The sequence below is a fragment of the Misgurnus anguillicaudatus genome, chromosome 14 (genome assembly GCF_027580225.2).
Source record: "Misgurnus anguillicaudatus chromosome 14, ASM2758022v2, whole genome shotgun sequence".
NCBI lineage: Eukaryota > Metazoa > Chordata > Actinopteri > Cypriniformes > Cobitidae > Misgurnus > Misgurnus anguillicaudatus.
In genome coordinates this window covers 33,643,726-33,670,801 of record NC_073350.2, presented here as the reverse complement: position 1 = coordinate 33,670,801, position 27,076 = coordinate 33,643,726, and the positions used below count along the sequence as shown (strand labels likewise).

Here is a 27,076-nt window from a genome sequence, read left to right as displayed (position 1 = left end):
TCTACAGATTTGCAAAATCTTTGTGTTAAGATCCATCAGATGAGGCATCTGTTAAAGTGATCCCACATGTATTTTGTTTTTCTGGTCTCCAGTTTGTGCAAAACACTTTATTGTGATGTTAAATGTTTACTGCAGACTCTAAGTCTCATGTTGATCTTGTCAGTCGTGTCTAAGCAAAACCCAGCCAGCATGCAAACGTATTTTCCCACCCGAGGGTCAGTTCTTAAGATTCTCAATCTGTGGTGGAAGAAAAGATTTCATTTAAAGACCTGCCTTTTAATTCATGAAGTGGAAAAAAGCATTGCCCTCAAGAAAACAAATAACATAGAACAAAAGCACAGTTTCCCTCCAAATTGAATGTCATCGACTTAAAAACATCGTCCTCTTCGACAGAAGCATAAACTTTTGGCTTCTGGCTATGAGAAGACAACACAAACAAGATTATGAAGAGAAGACGGCGGCGTGTGGATCCGCAGAGGTTGACGCCGAACCTTTCTTCATTTCCCTCAAGGTTCAGACGACACATCGACAGGGATATAGAGCTGGTGGGTTAATTATTTCATCTAACAGATGTTAAACTTTCGCGCTTTGGCTTTTACATAATTCTTTTTATCTGAAAAATCCCTATAGTGTAATTACAGCATTAAAGACATCTACTCATTAACATAGTTATGCAATTTGAACTAACTGTAACCCCATTAGAAAATGGTCCTGACAATAAGGAGTTAAAGTGTTTGTTTATATCTCTGTTAGTCTGTAACATACAAGAAAATCCACCAATCATATTTATGTGTAAAACTGAACTCTGCAGATCTGCTTAGCGATAGCTGAGTGAGTTATGAAGGGATCATTGTGATTGGTTAAAAAATGTTATAGCTCCGCCCCTTGCAGAGCGAGTGGATGTGTGTGAGAACGGAGGGAGATGCAAACTAAGATGTGAACAGCGGAAAGCTAAACTCATGTAAATATGGCTTCAAACTGTTTTATTTGTTAAAATTGGTTTAAGAGTTTCTTTGTATAAGTTCAAGGAACTGCTGGAGTTTTTGTTTTATTTTTATTTTTATCCCGAGACGGAAAGCACGTTCATTGAATCTCGGTGAGTGATCATATAATCACATGTGATGTCATGTGCGGTTAGCATGTGCTGCTAGTCACAGCGTGATTTAGTTGTATAAAACTATTAATCAAATGATTGTTTTGATTGGTGATTTCATCAACATAAGATGTAATGTGTGTATATGATGGTATGATGTGATTTATGAAAGAACAATTTGTTGTTTCATATGCAAGTACATGAGATTGTAAGATACAAATTGTTGTGTTTAAAGATTCATAGTAATGTTGTATTAATCTTCTATATAGACCAAAATCATACCACATTGTGTTTTTATGAGCTGAAGTTGTTCAGTTATGTTAAAGAAGTACAATTTTGAACCATATTAATATTGTCAAATGCATAATATGTGGGAAACATGTATGTATGTATCCATGTATATGTTATTCTGAAATGGTTAACTTTCAAAATGTTGACATTTTGAAGTATAATTTTGATGTGCATTAGTACAAATGTTCACAACAGACTGTGATGAATGTAATAGTGATGTTTGTGCCTGTTTTTGTGCAGGCCAGGTTTTTTGATTGAATTGATTTCTCTTCCGGATGGAGGATGGCGAGCCAACCAGCTTGAATGTTGAAACTTTCAGCAGATCTTTATGTTCAGGCAACTCCTGATCACCAGTGCTGTGGTAGGACAGTATAAAACATAATCCGCAACCTATGGATAATCTTTTCCCTTTTCTGGAACTTTAATTGACACTGATTCAAACTCTTTTCCATTGAACTGGAACCGACTAAATCTGAGCTCAGCAACGTGAATCGAACTGACCAATGGTTGATCATTGATCAAACTATACACTTATACTGATAAGACACACACACACACGTTTATTGTAATTGTTTATTTTTATTCTTGTTGAGTTAATACAAGTTACGTTGCAAATGCATTTTACTTGTTGTCTTTAATTCATTTTTTTGTTAAATGAAAACAGTTGATTATAAAATCTTGATTTAAGCATTATCATCCAAACCGAACCTAGTGTGTATTTACCTATACAAGGGTTACACAGTAAAACGTGGCGAGCCAGCCAGGAGATAATTGATGGTGCATGAATCCATTTTTCTGTTATTTTTATTGATTTGATTTCATTCTCTGTATATACACTGATACAGTTCATTGTACTAGAGGAAAATGGATGTAGTATCCAAGGAAAATTTAGAAGTGCCCAATTGTGTTCTAGTAAGTGGGTTGTCAAACACTTCTGTTGATGATGACATTTTTGAGTTTTTGAGTAAATATGGGCGCATATCAAGAAAGGTAAAAATAACTGACGCTCAATCCCTGTTCTATGGGCAGACAGTAGTTGAATTTGAGCAGAGTAGTGCAATAACAGCCTTAAAGGCGCTTCCCTTACCTTATAGCAGAACTCTTCGGGAAGACCCTGAAATAGTTTGTCATGTTCAGAGTCTCGCAAGCATAATCAGTGAGATTCATGGTAACACTACAACAAGAGCCTACCTTTCTCAGCTTAAACAATTAGCACAGTTGAGTGGGAAGCAATTTGCAGATATCCTCCAGGATGAACTCAGTAGGATCAGTGATTCTGTTGCAGATCAGCATATGCTTGATGCTGATCCATGCTTGGATACAGATGCGCATTCGTTACCTCATGAACCAGTGGCAGTGTCTAATGATGGGTTTCAGAGGCAGTCACGTAGACCTTCAGATGATACAGGGTTTGTACCTGAGGTTCCTATAAGTACTCACACTGCAAGAGCTAATAGTACACCTGTAGTGCTCTCAACCAGCCAGCTTACTACGCCAGAGGTTCAACGTGTGGTAGTAGAGCATGTTGTTAAAAGTGGTGAACTAGCCTCGCAACTTCATTCACCCTTAAAGTTGAAACCCTTTTCTGGCAGAGTCCCTCACCAAAATTTCGAGGTTGATTATGATACCTGGCGCGCAACAGTCAGTCTCTACTTAAATGATCCTATGATTAGTGATGCACAAGTTGTTCGGAAGATCATTGAGAGTCTTTCACCTCCTGCGTCTAACATAATCAAACCTTTAGGTCCCCTGTCTTCACCTAAAGCCTACCTGGATCTCCTTGATTCTGCTTTTGCTGCAATTGGAGATGGAGATGAGCTTTTTGCCGCTTTTCTAAATCTTAATCAGAATGCAGGTGAAAAACCCTCGGACTACCTCCATCGCCTTCAAACTGCACTGAATTCTGTTGTAAGGAGCAATGGCCTCGCCCCCAGTGAGTCAGATAGGCAGCTGTTGAGACAGTTCTGCAGGGGGTGCTGGAATAACTCCCTGATTTCCAACCTTCAGCTTGAACAGCGCAAACAAAAGCCTCCAACCTTTCCAGAGCTACTACTTATGCTCCGCACAGAAGAGGATCGGCAGGCAGCTAAGAGTAGTCGCATGAGACAGCACCTTGGTGTGACGAAAGCAAAGATGCAACCAAATGTACAAGCTGCCTGTAACATGTGCTTCGTAACCTCTGACTTACCGGGTGATAACGACCATATTCCTTCTGCCGCAGTACAGCCCCTGCAAAAACAAATAGCTAAACTGCAAACTCAAGTTGCTAAGCTTCTGTCCATTCATGAACGGAAAGAGGTCCAGGCGAAAGCCCCTAAGCGTGACAAAACCAAGCCAGTTGATCAAAAGTCAGATGTAAGACCCATGCCAACCTCTCCTGTTTCTGCTTCAAGGCCTAAGCCATGGTATTGTTTTAAATGTGGTGAGGATAGTCATATTGCTGCCACCTGCAATAATGCACCAAACCCAGTCTTGGTGCAAGAAAAAAAGAAAGTGCTTAGAGACAAGCAGCGTGCTTGGGATGCGCAAAATGTTTCACTGGACAAACAAGATTTAAACTAGCTGAGGCCCCTGTTGAGGGACATGCAGAGGCCATGAAAAGTTCATGTCCCACTTCTAAAAGCCAGTTATGTGCCTTAAAGACACACATTGTCTCAAAACTTGAAAAGCTGCCAAAACAGCTAATTGGAGGAAAATGTACTGCAGTCGTCCAAATAGGTGGGACTGAGTGCAATTGTCTATTAGATACAGGCTCTCAGGTCACAACTATTGCTCAGTCATTTTATAATAACCACCTTTCTGACCAGCCTATACAACCTATTGACAAATTGCTTGCTGTTGAGGGTGCCAATGGTCAGCTAGTACCTTATTCAGGCTACATTGAGGTCTGTATAAAGTTCCCTAAAGATTTCACCCAGTCTGAACCTGAGATACATACCCTTGCTTTGGTTGTGCCAGATGTTAGTTCAAACAATGACGTTCCCCTGTTGATTGGCACTAATACTTTGGATGTCATATATGAGCAATGTAGTAATCAGTCAACTGAGTGGACTAGTTCCTCTCGTTATGGTTATGATCAAATTTGGAAAGTACTGAGTAAGAGACAAAAACAGGCTTCAAGTGGAAGGCTAGGCTTAGTAAAACTCAAAGGAAGAACAAATGAAATTCTCCCAGCAGGGCAAAAGATTTTACTTGAAGGGTACCTTGTTCAGTCTGCTTCAGTAGGGAATGAGACATGGGCCTTACTGGAACAACCATCAGAATCCATTCTTCCTGGTGGGGTGTTTGTAGACCACTGTCTCATTACCTTACCAAAGCATAGTCCCTTTAAAGTGCCAGTTTGCTTGAGAAATGAAACTGATCATGACGTTCTTCTTCCGAGTAATTGTGTTTTGGCTGAACTTTGCATTCCACACCAGCTTGTTCAGACTCCTAGCATGAGAAAAGAGGAACTGACTTTAGCTGGATGTTCTAGTCAGCAAGAGAAAACTCTAAATCCTAAATTGCAGTTTGACTTTGGAATGTCACCACTATCCCCTGAATGGAAAGGACGCATAACTCAGAAACTGAACTCTTTCAATGATGTTTTCTCCCATCATGATCTCGAGTTCGGCCATGCCACAAAAATAAAGCATCACATCAAGTTAAGAGATGAGACGCCTTTCAAACAAAGAGCACGTCCAATCCACCCAAGAGATTTAGAGGCTGTGAAACAACATCTGCAAACTCTCCTTGGCGCTGGTATCATACGGGAGTCGGAGTCTTCATTTGCGTCACCAATAGTTGTTGTGCGGAAAAAGAATGGAGATGTACGCCTCTGTGTTGATTATAGGAGGTTAAATATGCAAACAATACGGGACGCATATGCACTTCCAAATCTGGAGGAGTCATTCTCTGCACTTGCAGGATCGCAGTGGTTTTCCGTAATGGACTTGAAATCCGGATATTACCAAGTTGAAATGGAGGAGGAAGATAAGCCTAAGACGGCATTCGTTTGCCCATTAGGCTTCTGGGAGTTCAATCGGATGCCACAGGGGGTCACGAATGCTCCAAGCACTTTCCAGCGCCTAATGGAAAGATGCATGGGTGATATACATTTGAAAGAAGTTCTCGTTTTCTTGGACGATTTAATTGTGTACTCTGACAGTTTGGAGGAGCATGAGAATAGGCTTGTCCATGTGTTAGAACGTCTAAGAGACTATGGACTCAAATTGTCCCTTGACAAATGCAAATTTTTCCAGACTGATGTCCGATATCTAGGACACATTGTGTCAAGAGAAGGGGTGAAAACGGATCCTGAGAAGATTCGAGCACTCAAAACCTGGCCGAGACCCCAGAATCTGAAGGAACTGAGGTCATTCCTCGGTTTTTCAGGATATTACCGACGTTTCATCAAAGACTATTCAAAAATAGTCAAACCATTGACAAACCTCACAGCTGGTTACCCCCCTCATCGCAAAGGGTCCAAGGCAGCTGCTGATGGTCGATATCTGAATACCAAAGAGCCCTTTGCTGAGCGGTGGACCCAGGAGTGCCAAAAAGCTTTTGAGACCGTTATTGACAAGTTAACATCCGCTCCTGTTCTTGGGTTCGCAGACTCTAAGCTTCCTTACACTCTACATACGGATGCTAGCACTTATGGGTTGGGTGCAACCTTGTACCAAGAACAAAATGGCCAACCTCGTGTGATTGCTTATGCAAGCAGAGGATTAAACCGGAGTGAATCAAGGTACCCAGCCCATAAACTAGAGTTTTTAGCCCTTAAATGGGCTATTGTAGAAAAATTCCATGACTACCTTTATGGAAGTCAATTCACGGTAGTCACTGATAATAACCCGCTGACCTACCTGCTTACCACAGCTAAGTTAGATGCGGCCAGTTATCGTTGGCTCGCTGCCTTGTCCACTTTCACTTTTAACATCAAGTACAGGGCGGGTAAGCACAATATGGATGCTGATGGGTTATCAAGGAGACCTCATGATGTGTTGGAAGATGATTGCATATCGAAAGATGAAAGTAACAAGATCCAACGTTTTACTTCACATCTCTTGGAGTCTGCTAGTCCACTGAAAGACATTGCAAGGGAAACTGTTGAAGCGGCATGTCAAAAGCATCTTGTCACTCAAAACTCTGAGCAGATTCCCTACCTTGGCTATGTAGAATCCTTAGCAATGCAGGCGTCCGCCATTCCCTCTTGCTTTGAAGAGCAGGACATTGAGTGTGGTGTTTTACCCCTGCACAAGTATGATCAGACAAACCTCAAGAGACTGCAGAGAGAAGATCCTGTCATAAAGCAAGTCATAGATCTCATGGAGTCTAATAAAAGAGTGCCTACCGACTTGAAGGTTGACAATTCTGACCTCCAGTTGATGCTGAGGGAGTGGGATCGTCTTCAGCTGAAGGACGAACTATTGTACCGCACACGGCTGTGTGACGGCCAGACTGTTTTCCAGTTAGTATTGCCATATGCAATCCGACCTCAAGTACTCCAGGAACTCCATGATGATATGGGCCATTTAGGGATCGAAAGAACTCTTGACCTAGTAAGATCCAGGTTTTATTGGCCCAAAATGTCTTTGGAAGTAGAACGCAAGGTTAAAACCTGTGGAAGGTGTATCCGAAGGAAGTCTCAGCCCAGTAAAGGTGCTCCTCTTGTCAACATATGCACTACCAGGCCCATGGAACTGGTGTGCATGGATTTCCTATCACTGGAGCCTGACAGTCGGAACACTAAAGATATCCTTGTAATTACTGACCACTTCACAAAATATGCGGTGGCCATCCCCACGAAAGATCAAAAGGCAGTCACAGTTGCCAAGTGTCTGTGGGACCAATTTCTCACTCACTATGGTTTCCCTGAACGACTTCATAGCGACCAGGGTAGAGATTTTGAATCCCATGTCATAAGGGAGCTGTGTACTCTTACAAACACACGGAAGGTGAGAACAAGTCCATATCATCCCAGAGGGAACCCTGTGGAGCGATTTAATCGCACCCTCTTGAGTATGTTAGGTACCTTGCAGGACAAAGAAAAAGCTCACTGGCGTGATTATGTGAAACCATTAACTCATGCATACAATTGCACCAAGAATGACGTCACTGGGTTTTCACCGTATGAGCTTATGTTTGGTCGGCAGCCAAGGTTACCTATCGATGTTGCTTTTGGGTTACCTGTCAGAGATGATACGGCTACTTCTCATTCCCAGTATGTGAAGAACCTGAAGGCTAGATTGGAACACAGTTATGGGATTGCAATTCAAAATGCAAAGAAGGTGGCTGACAAAAACAAAAAACGCTTTGATAAGGTCATCAGAGAGTCCACCTTGGAAATGGGAGACAGAGTTCTAGTAAGGAACTTGCGTTTGCGTAACAAACATAAACTCGCTGATCGGTGGGAATCTACTGTTTACATTGTGACCAAACGTATGGGAGACTTACCAGTGTACTCCGTTAAACCTGAGAATGCCGATGGGCCAGTACGGACGCTGCATCGTGATCACCTTCTTCCCTGTGGATTTCTTCCTGAAACAAAAGAGGCAGAGGAAGTAGTCATTCCAACTAGAAAGCCAAAAACAAGACAAGATCGGATTCAGCTTGACCAACCTGATTCAGAAGATGAAGAAGAATACTGGTTGCATTCTTTCATCTCACCAACTCTAACAAGAGAGCAAGCGATGGAGTCCCTTGAAGTGAAAAAGAACCATAATGTTACAAATCAGTTCACTCAGATGGGAAACAACAAGGGAAACTCACTTCAGACTGTTCCAAAAGTTGGCATAAAAGACCAATCCTTGCCTGATGTAAAAGATATGGAACTGCATGGTGGTGACACAGTTGTCGTAAACCAAACAGAAAATGAGATTGAACATCAAAACTACTCACCTCTTATTTTAACTGATGAGAGAGATCTAGTTGAGACATTTGTAAATGTGAGTAGGACTGAGAAATTGCTTGATGTTTCAGTTGAGCTTGATGAAGTCGTAAAAAGTACCCCACCGCATACTATCGTTAATATGCCAGATTCAGAGGTTAATGCACCCGAAGCTGCTATTGAGATCCCTGAAAATGAATCATCAGGTGAATGTCCGGTACGCAGATCTGAAAGAATCCGTAGGGCTCCTGGGTTGTTCCATTACCCAACATTAGGGAAGCCCATAATTTCTTTTGCACAGACTGTATTAGAAGGATTTCATCAAGCACTAATTGGTACTTTAATAGAAAGACATGATAATTTAAGAAATCCTGTGATGTCAAATGGCTATGTAGTCTAATAACATGAAGGGACTCATGTTGATTCAGAGGGGGAGGGTGTAACCCCATTAGAAAATGGTCCTGACAATAAGGAGTTAAAGTGTTTGTTTATATCTCTGTTAGTCTGTAACATACAAGAAAATCCACCAATCATATTTATGTGTAAAACTGAACTCTGCAGATCTGCTTAGCGATAGATGAGTGAGTAATGAAGGGATCATTGTGATTGGTTAAAAAATGTTATAGCTCCGCCCCTTGCAGAGCGAGTGGATGTGTGTGAGAACGGAGGGAGATGCAAACTAAGATGTGAACAGCGGAAAGCTAAACTCATGTAAATATGGCTTCAAACTGTTTTATTTGTTAAAATTGGTTTAAGAGTTTCTTTGTATAAGTTCAAGGAACTGCTGGAGTTTTTGTTTTATTTTTATCCCGAGACGGAAAGCACGTTCATTGAATCTCGGTGAGTGATCATATAATCACATGTGATGTCATGTGCAGTTAGCATGTGCTGCTAGTCACAGCGTGATTTAGTTGTATAAAACTATTAATCAAATGATTGTTTTGATTGGTGATTTCATCAACATAAGATGTAATCTGTGTATATGATGGTATGATGTGATTTATGAAAGAACAATTTGTTGTTTCATACGTAAGTACATAAGATTGTAAGATACAAATTGTTGTGTTTAAAGATTCATATGTTGTATTAATCTTCAATATAGACCAAAATCATACCACATTGTGTTTTTATGAGCTGAAGTTGTTCAGTTATGTTAAAGAAGTACAATTTTGAACCATATTAATATTGTCAAATGCATAATATGTGGGAAACATGTATGTATGTATCCATGTATATGTTATTCTGAAATGGTTAACTTCCAAAATGTTGACATTTTGAAGTATAATTTTGATGTGCATTAGTACAAATGTTCACAACAGACTGTGATGAATGTAATAGTGATGTTTGTGCCTGTTTTTGTGCAGGCCAGGTTTTTTGATTGAATTGATTTCTCTTCCGGATGGAGGATGGCGAGCCAACCAGCTTGAATGTTGAAACTTTCAGCAGATCTTTATGTTCAGGCAACTCCTGATCACCAGTGCTGTGGTAGGACAGTATAAAACACAATCCGCAACCTATGGATAATCTTTTCCCTTTTCTGGAACTTTAATTGACACTGATTCAAACTCTTTTCCATTGAACTGGAACCGACCAAATCTGAGCTCAGCAACGTGAATCGAACTGACCAATGGTTGATCATTGATCAAACTATACACTTATACTGATAAGACACACACACACACGTTTATTGTAATTGTTTATTTTTATTCTTGTTGAGTTAATACAAGTTACGTTGCAAATGCATTTTACTTGTTGTCTTTAATTCATTTTTTTGTTAAATGAAAACAGTTGATTATAAAATCTTGATTTAAGCATTATCATCCAAACCGAACCTAGTGTGTATTTACCTATACAAGGGTTACATAACGAACTGATGAGAATGACACTGAAACACTTCAGATAATCTTGCGGAGCATCACATGCCTCCAGGTTTATGAAACATCACAGACCGTCACGTATGGATTCAAAATAAGACTGCAGAGTCATTAACAGGTTATTCTCACCTTAAAGGAATACATCATACCTTTAAAAAAATATTTACACTTTAACTTTGCAGCTGTTCTTCTGTCGGGTGACAAAAAGGACAAAACAGAAGAAGATTAGCAGTGAATAATGATTTTTTTTCACACAAAGCTCTCATGGCTTTAGAGGACTTGTTTATAGTTCAAGAATTGTATTGACTTTTTTAATATGGTGGTTAATATGGTGTTTTTTTTATTTGCCTTTGTAGCACTTGCACATAGTCAATATAAATTTTGGTCTGTATAAAAAAGAAGAAAACTATATTCCTCAAAAAGTTATTTTGTAAAAATCTGCCATTTAAATTACGGCAAGCACTTTTTTCCAAAGCGACTTGAAATAGATTACAAGCTTTACATTTTATCAGTAGCCTATATGTTTTTCCCGATGTTTGAACCTATTACCTTTTGCACTGCTAACGCAAACTTCACAATTATTTATAACTCACAATTTGTACATAATAACATACAACTAACCTCTATAACACAGATGGTAAAATGACCGGCCACATGCTGAATTACAGTTTATCACAAGTGGCCTTTTACTGTTTTTCACCATACATTTTTATGGTGACTTGCATTTTTAACTACCGAGCCCCTAAGGTGACATTGGAGTAAAAAAACGTAAAGTTTAGTTTCATGTGCTCACGTGAAACTTTCATGTGCAGATTTTTTTTTAAAGTTTAGTTTTGCGTGCTCACGTGAAAATTTCACATGCACACACGATAGTTTCACGTGAGCACGCGCAAAAGTTTCATGTGAGCACGCGAAACTAAACGCGACAGTTTTACGTGCGCGCGCGTGAGCATGCAATAGTTTCACGTGTGCACGCATTAGTTTCACGTGCTCACCCAAAACTAAACTTTATTTAATTTTGCTCCATGTCCCCTTAGGGGCTCCGTATTTAACACACTAAAACCATAATTTTAAAAATATTTTGTCATAAAATTACATACTGTATATAATCCTGTTGAATATGAGATTTTCACCATAAAATATATATGGTAATTCACACCTTATACTGTACATTTTACTTTTACCATTTTTCACAGGTTTTAACTGTATATTTTAGGCTTTTTTAGAGTTAACCAATTAACGTGTTTTTACTGAAGCATTTTAAATTTTTTTGTTAAAGTTACAATGTTTTGTTAAAGTTACAGTTTTTACAATGTATCTAAAAAAGCACATATTAAAAAATATGTAGAGGTAATATTATAATAATATTTTTTGGAACACAAAACAAGTCATTAATGCACACACTGTAAAAAATTCCGTAGAAATTGCAGCTGGGTTGCCGGTATCTTACCGTAGATTTAAATTTATGTTTTTTAGTGGCAACATTTTGTTCAAAGTTAAATGAACATTAAACATTTACAAGTCTTTGTCTTTACAGAGTAAAACTAAAAAACAGCATTAAACTAAACATTTTGGGAAACAAAATCTGAAGCAAAAAACAGAAAAAGGTTGATGATGATTTCTTGTTCCCAGAATGCTTGCATGAGGCTGTTATTGTATAGTTTTATTCTGTAAAGATAAAGACTTGTTAATATTTAAAATTTATTTAACTTTGAACAAACTCTTGCCAGTATATAACATAAATGTAAATATACTGTAAATTACCGGCAACCCAGCTGCAATAACATTGTAATTTCTACGGAATTTTTATAGCCAACAATACATTGCATGGGTCAAAATTATAAAAATATATTTCTATGCCAAAAATAATGATATTAAGTAAAAATCATGTTCCATAAGTATATTTTCTACATTTCCTTCCATAAATATATATAAAAATTATTTATTATTAGTAATGTGTGTTGCTAAGGACTTCTTGGACCCCATTAACTTCCATAGTGAGGAAAAAATAATATTGTGGAAGTAAATGGGGTCCGCGAATGGTTTGGTTACAAACATTTCTCAAAATATCTTGTGTTCATCAGATCAATGAAATTTATACAGGTTTGTAACAACATGAGAGTGAGTAAATGATGACAGAATTTTTATTTTTGGGTAAACTATCCCTTTCACATGGACAACTTTAAAGAGCACCAATGATCCGATTCACAATTTTACATTTCCTTTGTTGTGTAGGTTTTTATAAGTACATGTTGATGATAAAGGTAAGTAAACGATGATGCGAGGTATCGTCTCCAACATAAAATCTTTTTTTTGGACTACAACAAACACATGGATTGTAGGCAACACTTTACTTCCTGGGATTGGTGATGCAGACGAGACCGACATTATCATAATTCGGACTCACAGCCTGTAAGTTAACTCCTGTTAGCAACCGAATCTTTCAAACATGGTAAGGAGCGTCACATTTCCAGCTGACATCAGAGGTATTCAGGCCAAGAGTGAAATCTGGAGCTACAAAAATGTATGATATGTGGAAAAGAATGTGTTTTTGAACCATAATTAAACAAATTGTATTATACCACATACACAACGTTGTTTTTTAACAGTGAAATAAGTTCTCTTTTTAAAGGCGATTTTCTCAAAATTTTGATCTTTGCACCCTCAAATTCCAGATTTTCAAATAGTTGTATCTATCCTAACACTCAATGGAAAGCTTATTTATTCAGCTTTCAGATGCATAAATCCATTTTTTTTTATTTTACCCTTATGGTTTTGTGGTCCAGGGTCACATATACTTTTTGGCAATATGCAATTATGACAAATTTTCCATTTTAAGTGAATTTAATTTAATGATGGGATTGGGATATAACCGTATCCTGTTACAGAGAGATGAAAAGAAGGAAATATTATGCCGGAAACTTTCAGAGATACGCACAGAAATGTTGATGCCGCTGAATATTCCCACAAGACCAGTGGTTTCTTATGAATAGATATGTTCGTGCGAACAGCATTTGCATTCATAAATTTGATAAAGTCATGTCTGTTTTAACTTCCGGCGACCTCGTGTGCTCAATTACGGCGATCCGTCTCCAATCCCAGTTCTGGAGTCATCAAAGAAAATCCCAGAAGATTTCACAGTATGAATATCCCCTGTCAGAGCAAAACCACACGTCCGTCTCTCTCTCTCTCTCTCTCTCTCTCTCTCTCTCTTTCTCTCTCTCTCTCTCTCTCTCTCTCTCTCTCTCTCTTTCTCTTTCTCTCTCTCTCTCTCTGTAGACCAGTCAATACAGACACAAAGAAATGTGGTGCCCTGTCATTGTCGTGCTGTGCTTCTGACAGTCCTAACCATTCACATGAACCCTCGTCCTAAAGAAAGACCCATGGCTCTCAGAGCACGGCTGTATTGCTGTCTTCTGCTGAGATCTGTTGTGTGTGGGGTCTTGTCAGAGATCTGACATAGGGCACGGTTGCAATGAAGATAACACTATCAATGAGACGTTGCCTGCTGCTTGCACCATAGCCAAAATAACTGTCTATACAACTTGTGTCCTGGGTGTAAGATTAGCAAAGAATTACTGTAGAGGCCATTGACCGTTTCTTTCATTAATAACCATTTGCTGGAAAAGCATGTACCAATAAATCACAAACAAAGCCAGGATTTTTGGGATAAAACCACAAGCTTTGTGAAAACAGCGCACTGCTACCAATTAAGCTCATAGACTGTAAAAGAAAGATGGAAGACGTGACCCCGCTCCCTTCCATTATAATGAACTGAACGTAAAATGTACGGCGATGGACGTTGACACATTACGCAAAAACGCCAGTTTGGAGCCAGGACATGTGCATAAGGAATTGCCCATGGAGACCGGAGGCAGAGTCGCGATATCAAGCTTCCGCCCCAAACGCTTGCACGCCCAATTTAACCACGCCCTTTGAACATCTTATTTGACTGGCTTGCTAAAATAAGGTACGTTTAATACAACAAATTTTGTCGGTGTGAAATAACACAGAAATCGAAAATTAATATCTTCAATCTTCCCTTGAAGCTCTGAGAGTCCGCTCAGACAAGATGTCAATCACAAATGTCAATCATAATCAAATTACTAGCTCAAATGAAACTTTCCACAAAAACGAACAATTGAAATTATATCAGCATGACAAAAAACTACCTTAAAGGACCAAAAAAATTTTTTGTAATATATTTTTTAATTTATTAGTCCCGTTTGTTTGCATGGAGAGGGCGGGGTTTACGGTTTACTGCATTCAGCCACCAGGGGGCGATCAAAGAGCCAGCAGCTTCACTTTTCAGGATGTGCTACCCAGTCTCACGTAGATGCGTATAAATAGCACGAAGTGTATAAATCATGCAGGGCCGGCGCCACGAGGGGGCGTGAGGGGGCGTCGCCCCCTCACCGGCACTATCTCGCCCCCTCAGACCACCATTAATGTTGAATGGGATTTTATTTTAATGATAATATTTTATTTAAAAATCACATTTGCCTTGTGTATTGTCTTCCTAAAGTGAATTTTAGAGTCTAATTATTTAACAAAACCAAAAAATCAAGTGTGCATGTATTCTACGGTGACATTAATAAACACACGCCCACTTCATGGCTTGTTACACTTCAAGCGGCGCCACTAGAACTGTGAGGCGATGACGTCAAAGCGCCGCGAGAGCGAGACGAAATTACACTTTGCATGATTTCTCGAATCGTTCTCGCGGTACTTTGACGTCATCCGGCTGTCGTTTCTTGCAGCGCCGCATGGAGTTGAACAAGCCTTTTGTGTTGACAGCTTGACAGCTTGACGCACGTCGACGTCGTCAGTCTCAGCGGGAAATCAAGATGTCGAAGTGCGAGAGTATATCAAAGTTACAGAAAGGAGTGGGAGAGTGACCCGGGCCTGCCCTGTAGCAATGGATATATGTAAAATAGGACTGCAAATTCTGCAAACTGGACTCCGGATTATCACACGTCAATTAATGCCGTGGCATGGATTATTATCGGAGCATTTCAGGTGCACAGAACCAAATGTTCGGCTGTCATGTCAATTCTGGCACCATGAACAGCCAGACTGTTTTGAAAAGTTCAGATGTTTATGTTCTTCAGCATCCTTGCAAGTTAAAGTACAACCAACCTATTATTGTTCTGCATTTAACGTTAAAGGTAAGCATACTATCTCTCTCTCACACACACCTGTTTATCAGAAGTAAAATACGTGTATTATTATTAATATTAATAGATAAAAACAGACATTGAATTTATAGTTAACGAATAGGTATTTAAATTAGCCTATCCTAAAGCATAGCTAAATGTGTAAACGAGTTATTGTCATTTTGCTATTGTGGTTCTCTATCTGCTGGTGTTTAATCGCTAGCTTATGGTGCATTACTTGTGGCAGTTAAAATAACTACGTTAAATGATCAAATTGAACCAAAATTTTGATAAAATGTTGCGTTTGAACCGTCTTTGCGCTAGAAACCATTTGCAAACACTGTCCCCCACCATTACGTAAAAATTATTTGCACTACGGAAAGCAAACACGAAGTACGAACATTTCATAATTTCAGGGTATTATATTGCATTAACTAATTTCACAATGGACAGTCGAAATGGATTAAAAAGAAACTACCTCTGGGTCTGAACTTCAAATGAGCAGTGTTGTGCTGTTAAGTAACGTTAGGTATGCTTGTTGTTGTATATAGCAAAAGTGTTCAGATCATGTACGTTGCTCACTATAGCTGTAGTTTTTGTGGTTGTATTACAGAGATGTTTGTTTATAACACGTTAAAGCTTAAGGGACGTACCAAAGCTATATGTATTTTCTAGCTTGGGGAATTAAATGTATTTTGTGTGATCGCCCCCTCATCAGCGCTCGGCTGGCGCCGGCACTGCATGCAATACATGCCAAATTCCACTTTGGCGTGCATATGATACAGCCTGTCTTTACCGTTTACTAAAATGGCGCGTCTTTTTTGTCGTTTTATTTATTGGTTTCTCAATTTTATTTTAAACCATTTTCGTTTGGGTTTAGGGTTAGATTTGAGATTTGCTTAAGCAGGTTATTTAATATACAGGTTTCTCCATGTTTTTGTCTATATTTAAGCCATGGTCGCTTGGAGTTAGGGTTAGAATTGGGGTTTGGGTTAGGATGTCATTTTTATATAACAAAAAGTTGTTCCAACCCTAAACCCAAGCGAAAATGGTAAAAAATTGTAAAAATTGAGAAACCAATAAATAAAATGACAAAAAAGATGCACCGTTTAAGTGATTGGGAAGGAGTGGCGCATCATATGCACGCCAAAGTGGAACCCGGCGTATATATTGCACAATTCTTACACTTCGTGCTATTCATACGCAACTCTGCGAGACTGGGTTGGGATGTATGATGCACACCCAATTTAGCTACAAGAACACTGTAAAAGTGGTTAGGTTGATTGTTAACAATGCTGTTTTGTTGACTTTTTGCATCTTAAAATATGCACATACAGTCATTACGTCCAGTACGCCAACAGGGCTTAGACTTGTAGACCGTACACGACCTGCTGTACAGTCTTTGATGTTTTGTGTTCCTTCTCTTATAGTAGCCAAAGCGTCCTGTTTTCTGAAGAGCTGGAAACACAGATAAGCCTCTAAAAACAAAGCATCAGTGCTGTTTACTGTTGTGCAAGACTATAAAGACCCATACCGCAGCTGAGTTTTCATTTCTCCAATTGTTCTCCATTAGAGCATTTCTCCCCCTTGCATTTTTAACATTTGAGTCGTGATCATAGATACCTGTGGTCGTTTTTACCGCTTTGTTTTTTGTAGCGTGACATACAGCAGTGGAAAGGTCCTAATAATTACAACTAGGCTGTTTTAATTACAACTGAATGTTTGGCAGAGACACAATTGAGAATTCCCAACAGGCCTTTTCAGAATTTGGCGCTAACCAATCTGCGAACAAACAAGCGTTCCTGTTTAATTGATTTCCAGCGTAGCCCATCGGGAGCAGCGTATTCATAAGCGATTCGAAATTCATTATACCCGCACACAGCGCTCCGAATGCAATTTTGACCCGAAAACACACAACGTGTGGATTATTATTTGAAATTGTAAAATTGTCAGTTGCGTGCTTTTCAAACTCAAATAATGCGACCTGCATAATCACTCTACATCGTGTAATAAATCACGAGATGATGATTCTTACTTTCACACCTGGTACTCCACAATTACTCAACATGAATGCTGCATCTCAGCTTTATTCTTCCCAACAGACCATAATCGAATGTTTCGTCTCCAACACCAACTTATGGGCCAGCAACAGCTGCTACGATCACCTTGCCCCATCTGCCACATGATGCTGGCTACTGCCTTCCTGCCCACAAGACCTTGGCCTTTATTCTGTCTTCCTCGCTTTATTTACATAATGCTATTTATGTGTACTTGGATTTGCTACAGAGGCTCATTGGATTTTTGCATCTTCATAACCTAAAAATAATTTCTCCTGGTACATATCACATTTGTATGTTTTAGTCCACTATGTTTTATGAAAATTAAACCGCAAGGAAGATGTAAATTGTTTAGGCATTCTACACGTCTGCGTGCATCTGACTTTAAATATGTACCAAATGGCACAAATCTACTCAACAAAGATGAGCAGGCTTTTATTTGTGTACATGTCTGCTTCGTAACTTTTAATAAACATGCATCAAAATGGACTAAAAACAAACGTCTCTAGAAGAGATGCACAGATATATCGGCCAATAATCGGTCGATAAAAGCAATTTTTCACATTATCGGCTATCAGACGATTATTTAAAAACAGTCGATACTATAGTCATGGCCGATATACCCTGTCAATCAAAAGGGAAATTGCGATGAATTCGAGCTCTGAATATAGAAAAAACATCACTACATTAGTTTAATGTTAAAAATATACTCATTCGCCGCCAGCGTTTTTTTTATTTTATTATTTTTAAAATTTTCACAAAAGTTTCACAAAATGCATTCCAGAAATATTTTCTTCTAAAAATATATAAACATACAAATATATAAAATGAAAGAACAGACCCCTGCTTTCAAACAAATCAACAAACAAACAAAACAGGAAAAAATCTTTCATCCTATCTATATTTTTTTCTCTGCTTATAAACAATTAAATATGTGTATTTTTCTTTAAAAATATTGTTTTTAGCTAAAAGCTGAAATAATTGCATTTTGTGAAGGAATTTTGTTAGAGATCTGATTCAGAACGATTATCAAAACATACACAGAGTTTAAACGTTTTTTTTTTTTTTATAAATTTGGTAATCTAGTGGATAGTCGCGGTATTACAGATTAACATAAAACCTCATCAGGAACATGTTTTTTATGCAAATGTTTTCTTTTAATTGACGAGATAACTTGTCAATGGCGGGGAAAGAGTTAATGGTTAGAAATTATTCAGAAAATCTTCAGAATTTAGTTATTCGAACTAATATAACTACTAATCAATTGGTATCGGCAGATATCAGTCTGAATAATCGGCTATCTGTATCTGTGTTATTTGGGGGGACTTGCAACATGCTGTTTCTGTCAGGACTTTTCCCCCTGGGATGCTTCAGGGTGTCGTGCATTGCTTGACAAAGGCAAAGGTGAAAGCTCATGAAACATCCCGGGGGGTTAAACCTTCAACCAACCCCATTATTTTACCACATGGGTAAGATGCCATTACAGACTTGACATTTCAACGAGCCCATCCGAGTGTAATGAATGATAACCACGACAATTCAAGTAATTAGAGAATGATGGGACATCAAAGACTTGCTTCAAAGGCTTTCGTGAGAGATTTGGAGAATGGCGCTCTGGGCGCTCAAGATGGATATCACACGGATGAGTCTCACATCTGTCTCTGCTGTGCCAGCTGACGCAAGCCGTGTTTCTCAGAATAATCCTGACAGCTCGGCTTCATCCTGATATCGATGTGCCACCGAGGAGATGCAGCCGACACAAAAACAGCATTTCTGAACAAACTAATTGTTTTGGAAGTGCATGCATCACAAACTTTAAACTCGAAACGTCCGTGATGTTGCTTTGATTTAAAGATGTCACGAAACGCTTGAACCAATTTCCAGCCCGATCCTCCCATCTTCTCGTTCGACCTGTGTTCAGCCAGGTCTGTCATATGAAAAGCCCCGCCAAGATTCCCACGTTGAAAGGTTGTCTTATCAGTACAGAGGCTATTCCACAGTTCATGGGCTGTTTGACATGGTGTCTAAGGTTCTCATTTCCCTTTCGCTTAATACACGGCAACAGTGATGTCCCTGGTGGGTCCGGTCAGAGGAAAGCTGTCTGATCTGAGAGCAGGGTCGGCTGATCCTCCACAACACAGCTGCCAGAACACAATAGAGAAATGGCAACCCAGACGCGTGCCAGACTGAATACACAATGAAGAGAAAGACAATATTTCTGATATTTTACGATGTGTCAAAAACACAACGCAGCTGATTTGGCCAACACTGACAGATTTACTTGACGTCCGTAAGTCACCTGTGTTGAGGGACTTAATGAAGACTTATTTCTTTCAGGACTGAAAAGCACACCTCTCAAGAGAGAAAGCGTCAAGTATTTCAGAAGTTTAAGTAGAAGTAAGTGACAATGGAAATGTTCAGGAGAAATACAGAAATGAGAAATGGTGCTTTACAGTTGTGTGGAAAGTATAACTCAGGGGTCTCCAACATGGTGCACGTGGGCACCAGGTTGCCCCCACAGAGTCTGTGAGTTGCCCACCAAATCACATTATATTAATAGCCTCAATTTTAATATGAATTAATTACACATTTTTTTACATTAGCTTGGCTTCTTTTATGTATGTTAACATTTTAAACAATGATAAAACAAGTAAAGCAAAAAAAGTTTTGAGTAGATTATATCAAAAAAGTAGCCCTCCAGATTGTTTATCCATTGTGGTAGCCCTTGCTCACAAAAAGGTTGAAGACTCCTGGCATCCTGGTCTCTGAAGTTTGTGAATTCAAATTTAATTCTGATTTGAAGGCAGTTTTGACATTGTTGAGATCTCTTCTGAAACTCAAGAGGAGAAACATGAGACCTCAGTATAACAAATGTAACTTTTTCCTTCTCATCAAGGCTTTGCACCGGTTCATGGAACGAAAACAAATACCAGAAACTTTTGATGCTTTGCAAGGAACAGAAACGAAATCAGAACCTTAAAAAATATATGTTCCGGAACAGAATCGTTTATTTAAAATAATGGTAATCGGTTAATACTGTTATTTTTTTCTGTTCTTTGACAAGATTTCTGTGCAATATGACTCTGTGAAGTTCACTTTCGATCATCATTGACTCATCGGAGAAATGAGAAGCTTGCCACCAGCAAGTAGCCTACTCAAGCCCAAGTCTAGGTAAATATTGTAGGCTACCAAGTATCTCAAGATGTTTGTTTTATTAGTGGTGTAATGGATTGCAGTGGATCCGTACAGATCACAACCCCCACAGTTTGGCTCGCATTTGATTCGCGGATTAATATGCAAATTTTGCACGTGTTTCAAAGGCTTGCAAATGTTAACACTGAATTGATTATAAACAATTTAATGACAAAAAGGGGATAAAGTAAACAATTTTCTGTACGTGCAGACACATATGTGGTTGAATATGTCCGGTCCATCTCCAATCAAACGTGATTATCCCTATGCCCTTCGAACATCACAACTCTTGATGTATAATCTTGAGAGAGATTTGCGCTACTCTGTCCCATAAAACAACGTAATTTTCACTTTATGTGGAGTGAATGTTTATGCTGCATCTTCTTCCCGTAGCGCTGTTTGGAATTCGTCCTCCGTCTGTGTGTGTGCGGGTGTTTTTAACTGCACTCAAAAGTGCATACACGGAGAGACGCGTTTCAAAAAGCAAGCGAACAATCTTTCTGTTCTTGACAGGACACATACAAACAAAATAATCTCGAAATACCACAGTATTATTTTTTTAATAAAAATATTTGTTTAAGTTGTCCAATAAACGGCATGGCAGAAATCGCTTACATAATGTAGCCTTTTTTAATGTTCGATGACAAGATAGAGACTTAAGGAAAATTATGTAGACTAATAATTTAAGTTTAATGTTGAAGGATCCTACCTTAGATCCTCACGTGCAGAATGTTTTTATTATTGTGTTTTTTTATCTTTAATTATTTATTTACATAATCATCATAATCATTTTATAATCATTAGTTATTATCCATTTAATTATTGTATTTCATTATTTAATATTATTTTATCATTATCAAGTTCATTATTATAATTTTTATTATTATATTATTGTTTATTAATTCATTTATTCATTATTGTTTTTATTCATTATTCATTTATTCATTCATTATTATATTTCTATATTTTATTATATCATTCATTAATTCATTGTATTTCTATATTTTATATGTCTCTTGGTGGTTCAGTTTCACATTTGTGGAGTTTCACAGAGCTTTTCTGTCTGTGTGTAAACAGAGATAGATAAAGAGAATGTTTATGGAAGCCCAAGGTCTAAGGGATGTTGCAGCCGAGCAATTTTGGATATAACCGTGCATGCTGTATTCCAGGGGTAGACGAGGTTTGAACATTGAGGCACATGCAACTGAAACTAACTGTCCATCAATAAAACTCTGTTCTTTTTTTATCATCTAAACCTTCGTCTCACGCCTCTGTTTATGCTCTCCTCTAGCAACGATTGATCAGCCTTATATCTGACAAATACTTTAACAAAGTAAACGTATATTTTCTGACGTGATCTGGTGTCCGGGGCTGGATCGTTTTTTATTTGTCTGTGGTATGGAGACCTGATCCAACAATGTCCTAATGATCAGCCTACTTATTTGTATGTCCCAAAAAATCTGGTTCAAAGCCGTGCTTCTCAAGAAAGAAATGAGTGAGATATTGCGCTGTCACTGGGGCCGTACAGCTTTGCAACTAAAGACTTTATATACAGTAGGTATCTCAGGATGCTTTCTCATCTGCCTTATTTAATTCGGTTGAATTGTTCCAGAGTTCAATAGCTCACTTGATGCGGTTTATTTGGGCAGGTGAGAATGCAGCAATCAAACTCTCGGTACGCTTTCAAACAAACTCTGGAGCAGTTTGTTTGAGCTGTTTGTTGACAGTTAGCACGAACAGGAAAAGCCCGTTGGAAGATGCGGACCAACTTCGCCATTGGCAGTGCATTAAAACATTATTTTTAAGCTGCGTCTGCTCATCATTCAAATGAATAGTTTGCCTTAAGTAGTGTATATGCAACATCACTTACAAAAATCAACCATGGTTACTATACAGTTAAAACCAAAAAACAATGGTTACTGTAGTAAAACCATGGTAACCACAAAATATCCATGGTTTTGACAACCATGGTTTTCAAAAACCATAGTTAAACAATGGTTGGTGTAGTAAAACCATGGTTTTGCTGATAGTAATCAATGCACCAAAAAAATCAGGGTCACTACACTGTTACCACAATAAAACCATGGTTATTTTTCATAAGGGATGGTCTCAGAAATTTCCGTGGTATAGTCACAGAATATTTAGCTATTTTTTGTGTCATTGTCACGGATCTCCACATTTTCTGTGTCAGTTTCACATATTGGTTACTCAATTTTTTTCTATTTTTAAACCATTTTTGCGTGGGTTGGGGGTTAGATTTGGAGTTTGGGTTAGGATGTCACTTTAACTATTGACGTTAGGGTTAGAGGTGGGATTGGGTTGGGATGTCATTTTATGTCACAGAAAGTCGTTCTAACCCCAAACCCACACGGAAATGGTAAAAAATAGGAAAAACAACTGAGTAACTAATATGTGAAACTGACACGGAAAAGAAAGTACTTGATATGGACACGGAAAAATGCGGAGATCCGTGACAATGACATGAATAAATTAGCAAAATATTATCGGAGACGATGGTGTAGTGCAAATTGCCCCTCTCTCCACCCTGTACTTTCATGTCGTCTCTTAATTACTGCCTATCAAATAAAGGCAAAATGGCCATAAAAAATAAAAATCCAAATATTATATTAGATAATAATATTAATTTGTAGAAAAGATCAGTAGCGTCTTGTGACTTCTTTTTCGAGGGCGCACAATGCGAAGCTTGTCACAACATATATTTAGCTCGTCATGTGTGTGGTTCGTCATTTCAAAGTATGTGTTTGGCGCGTTTGCCAGACACTCGCTTTATCTCATGTGTAATCAGAGTTTAGTGTAAAGTGAGTGTCTTGCAATTATTTTGTAAACGTGAGCGTCTCTTTAATCATAAACGTTTCGACACGTGTGCAGCAGGCACTTATTTTGACAAGACGCATGATACACGTGGTTCACATGATGCAACACATATTTTGGAATGACGTGCAAAACACATGACACCCCGAACACACTACTCGAAAGAGAAGACGCTAGCCGACACTGGAAAAGATTTTGAATTAAATACATTTTATTATATCTTTTGGTAAATACATTTTCTTGTTTTTAACACAATGTTGTTACGTTAATGTTTAAAACAAGAACATTAACCAATGACGTTTAAGAATCTGTTTCTTACAGAAAGATCCTCTCGATGTTTGTGTCAGGTGAAGCTCAATCAATGAAGGTGATGGAGAAAACATTTCTGCCTCTGGTTGCCATGGTCACCGTGTCATTCTGTTTTAAGCTGACATGAAAATCAATGAGAAAAGTTGCTTCTCTCACTCTTACCTGTACCTGACAGTGCATCATATTATGGCCTCTATAAATAGTTTTTTTCATTTACTGCTGGCGAGATGAAAAAATGAATCAAAAAAGAATGTTGCCAACTTTTCAATCCAGTACTGCACTCTGCGTTCTCCAGCATTTATCACAGCAAATGCCAATATGAAGAGATTTCAACAAATCCCTCTTTGTCAATGCTGAATTATAGCTGGGGGGGCTTTTTATATTCCTACTATGTAACCTTGTCGGTATGGGCGTCAGAAGCAAAAAATGTGGGTGGGTCTATACCGCATCTGAAGTGTGCATGTGTTTTTGTCATGCACCTTAAGCACAAATTTGTAAAGTTACATTAGAAAGTTATTTGTGAACTCTGCCTTGCTTCATCCAGAAAAAGCGCAAAGTACGTGAAAGTATAAAACTGTTAAAGGCACTGGCATAATATTTCTGTTTTCATCTCGGTGCCGAATAACAAAATATGTCCATAATAATGTGTTTGTCATTTAACATAAATAAATTAAAACATTGGAGGGTAACACACATATAAGTAATAAGTATGAATAATAACCAAAATTTTTAGCAAATAATCAGAAAATATAAACTGCATGTAAACAGGAGTGAAAAGGTTTGCTGAAGTCATGTAAACATCTTACTGTGATTAAGTCCTTACTCTGATTATTGTAAATAATCACTTTATTGGTGAACATGTAAACGTAGTCGAGTCATTCTTTATTTGTGGTGACAAGTGGTGTCCCTTTACTTCACAACAATTGAAATAAACTTTAAATACCAATAAATTATCAAATGTTTCCATGATTGTATTCTGTAGGATAAACACAATTTGTGCACTATTAACAATTACATTTTTTTGTTTTAAAATACATATTTAATTGCGTTTGAGAGACTGCATTTGTAACAAAATACAGTATGCATGTTCCCGCCATATCTCAGAGAGATTGTAATTGCAACAATATAACATTTTTTAACACAAATTAAGTGGTTATTTTGTGAATATAGATTTTATTTAGCTTGTACAATTTTATTATTATTATTATTTTTTAAATATTTTGTAATATTTAAGAAAAAAGTAGTGTCCCCCAAATTCATGTCTGTGGTGTTACAACAATGGATGTTGCCCCTTTAAGAAAAGGGGGAAGTCTATTTGGACAATTTCCTGTGTGTAAATGTCATTGCAGGTGCTAGTAGATCTGAGGGGTGCATGGTGAGGGCATTCTTTCTTATTAATTTTTTTAAAGTTAGCTACATTTATTATAATTTCATGAGTCAGACTTTACCAACCGAGGTATGCAGCAAAGCATTTGTGAAGCCACAACACGCACTACCTTAAGGCTGATGGGCTACAACAGCAGAAGACCCCACCAGGTACCACTCATCTCCACTACAAATAGGAAAAAGAGGCTACAATTTGCACAAGCTCGCCAAAATTGGACAGTTGAAGACTAGAAAAATGTTGCCTGGTCTGATGAGTCTCGATTTCTGTTGAGACATTCAGATGGTAGAGTCAGAATTTGGTGTAAACTGAATGAGAACAGGATCCATCATGCCGTGTTACCATTGTGCAGGCTGGTGGTGGTGGTGTAATGGTGTGAGGGATGTTTTCTTGGCACACTTTAGGCCACTTCGTGCCAATTGGGCATCATTTAAATGCCACAACCTACCTGAGCATTGTTTCTGACCATGTCCATCCTTTTATGACCACCATGTAACCATCCTCTGATGGCTACTTCCAGCAGGATAATGCACCATGTCACAAAGCTTTAATCATTTCAAATTGGTTTCTTGAACATGACAATGAGTTCACTGTACTAAAATGGCCCCCACAGTCACCAGATCTCAACCCAATAGAGCATCTTTGGGATGTGGTGGAACGGGAGCTTCGTGCCCTGGATGTGCATCCCACAAATCTCCATCAACTACAATACGCTATCCTATCAATATAAGCCAACATTTGCTTTCAGCACCTTGTTGAATCAATGCCACGTAGAATTTAAGCAGTACTGAAGGGTCAAATACAGTATGGTGTTCCTAATAATCCTTTAGGTGAGTGTTGATAGGATTAAAAAATTCCCGTTTTATTAGTTTGTTTATTTATTTATTTATTATTTTTAAAAGAAAAATTTCCTTGAAGACATTTTGTGAAACGTTTGTGAAAATCATAAAAAAATGCTGGCGGGCAACTTTTCAAAAAATGGCTGACGGGTAATGAGTTAAGCTCAATTATAATGGATGTAGCATATTAAACTAATTTTGAATGCATAACAGTACATTTTATTAAAAGAAAACAAACAAGTATTTTAAAATTTCTGCCTCTCATTTGCCACCCCAATTGAAGAATGACCGAGGCATTGTTTAACTAAAAGGCTTTTTGGAGAACCAAAAATGGTTCCTCTGTGGCATCGCTACAGCACCAGGAATCCCCCTTATTCCATCTTTCCTATTTTTATCCCATATAATATTTTTTGCAAAAATTCTCCCCTCCCTCTTTATATATATATATATATATATATATATTCCTCCATCTTTTCCTCACGTTAATAGCCTTTAACATAGTACAGTGCTGCCCTGGTAACAAAGAGAAGCTTCCTTAGTCATTAATCACGATGACATGTTCTTTGTTGTCATTTAGCAGCTGTGCACAGAGGAACATTAGTCTTCTATTTTGGCCCGCGGTGCCGAGTCGGCCCGCTCTGCTCCCCTTTTCATGAGAAATCGGAAACTGGAGGGTCCAACCCCTGCTCGCTTATCAGCTGCTAATTGAACTCCCAGCTGTTAAGAAAATGGTCCCTGTGTGTATTTTCAGCAGAGTTTTGGCAGATAGCGCGGCCCGGAGTGAACTCGGGAATGTCCGCCAGCGTCGTCGTTTCTAAAGGTTAATAATTTGTTTTTGATGAAGGATGATGACAAACTTTGTGTCGCGTGAAACTGTATTCTCAGGTGGGATTTTAAATGACCGGCCCTCTGAGATTTCCCTGTTACTGTACGTCAACTTCTCGCTTTAAGCTGAATGTGAACTTCATGTTTAGCTCCGGGACTGTTTACTCACAGTCCGCAGTGTTGGGTAATTAACACGAGCCAGATGCAAATAAACATGGCTTTGATGGGTAAAGCATTTATTTTTACACTTTGTAAGCTGCAAACATATAATTACGAGAAATAAAATCACTTTGTGTTTTCATGTTTTTGTGGTACAGGTGGAGTCTGATTTTCTCGAAGCACACAATGACTTG

At 38.4% G+C, this 27,076-nt stretch overlaps 1 protein-coding gene across 1 annotated transcript; it reads left to right on the top strand.

The window, feature by feature from the left end:
• The first annotated feature begins 694 nt into the window (after positions 1 to 694).
• LOC141369522 (zinc finger CCHC domain-containing protein 12-like) lies at positions 695 to 3,946 on the top strand. The gene is made up of 2 exons (XM_073876372.1): positions 695 to 1,096; positions 1,625 to 3,946. Exon 2 carries the CDS (start codon positions 2,249 to 2,251, stop codon positions 3,944 to 3,946), a length of 1,698 nt encoding a protein of 565 aa, XP_073732473.1. The 5' UTR covers positions 695 to 1,096; positions 1,625 to 2,248.
• Positions 3,947 to 27,076: the final 23,130 nt, after the last annotated feature.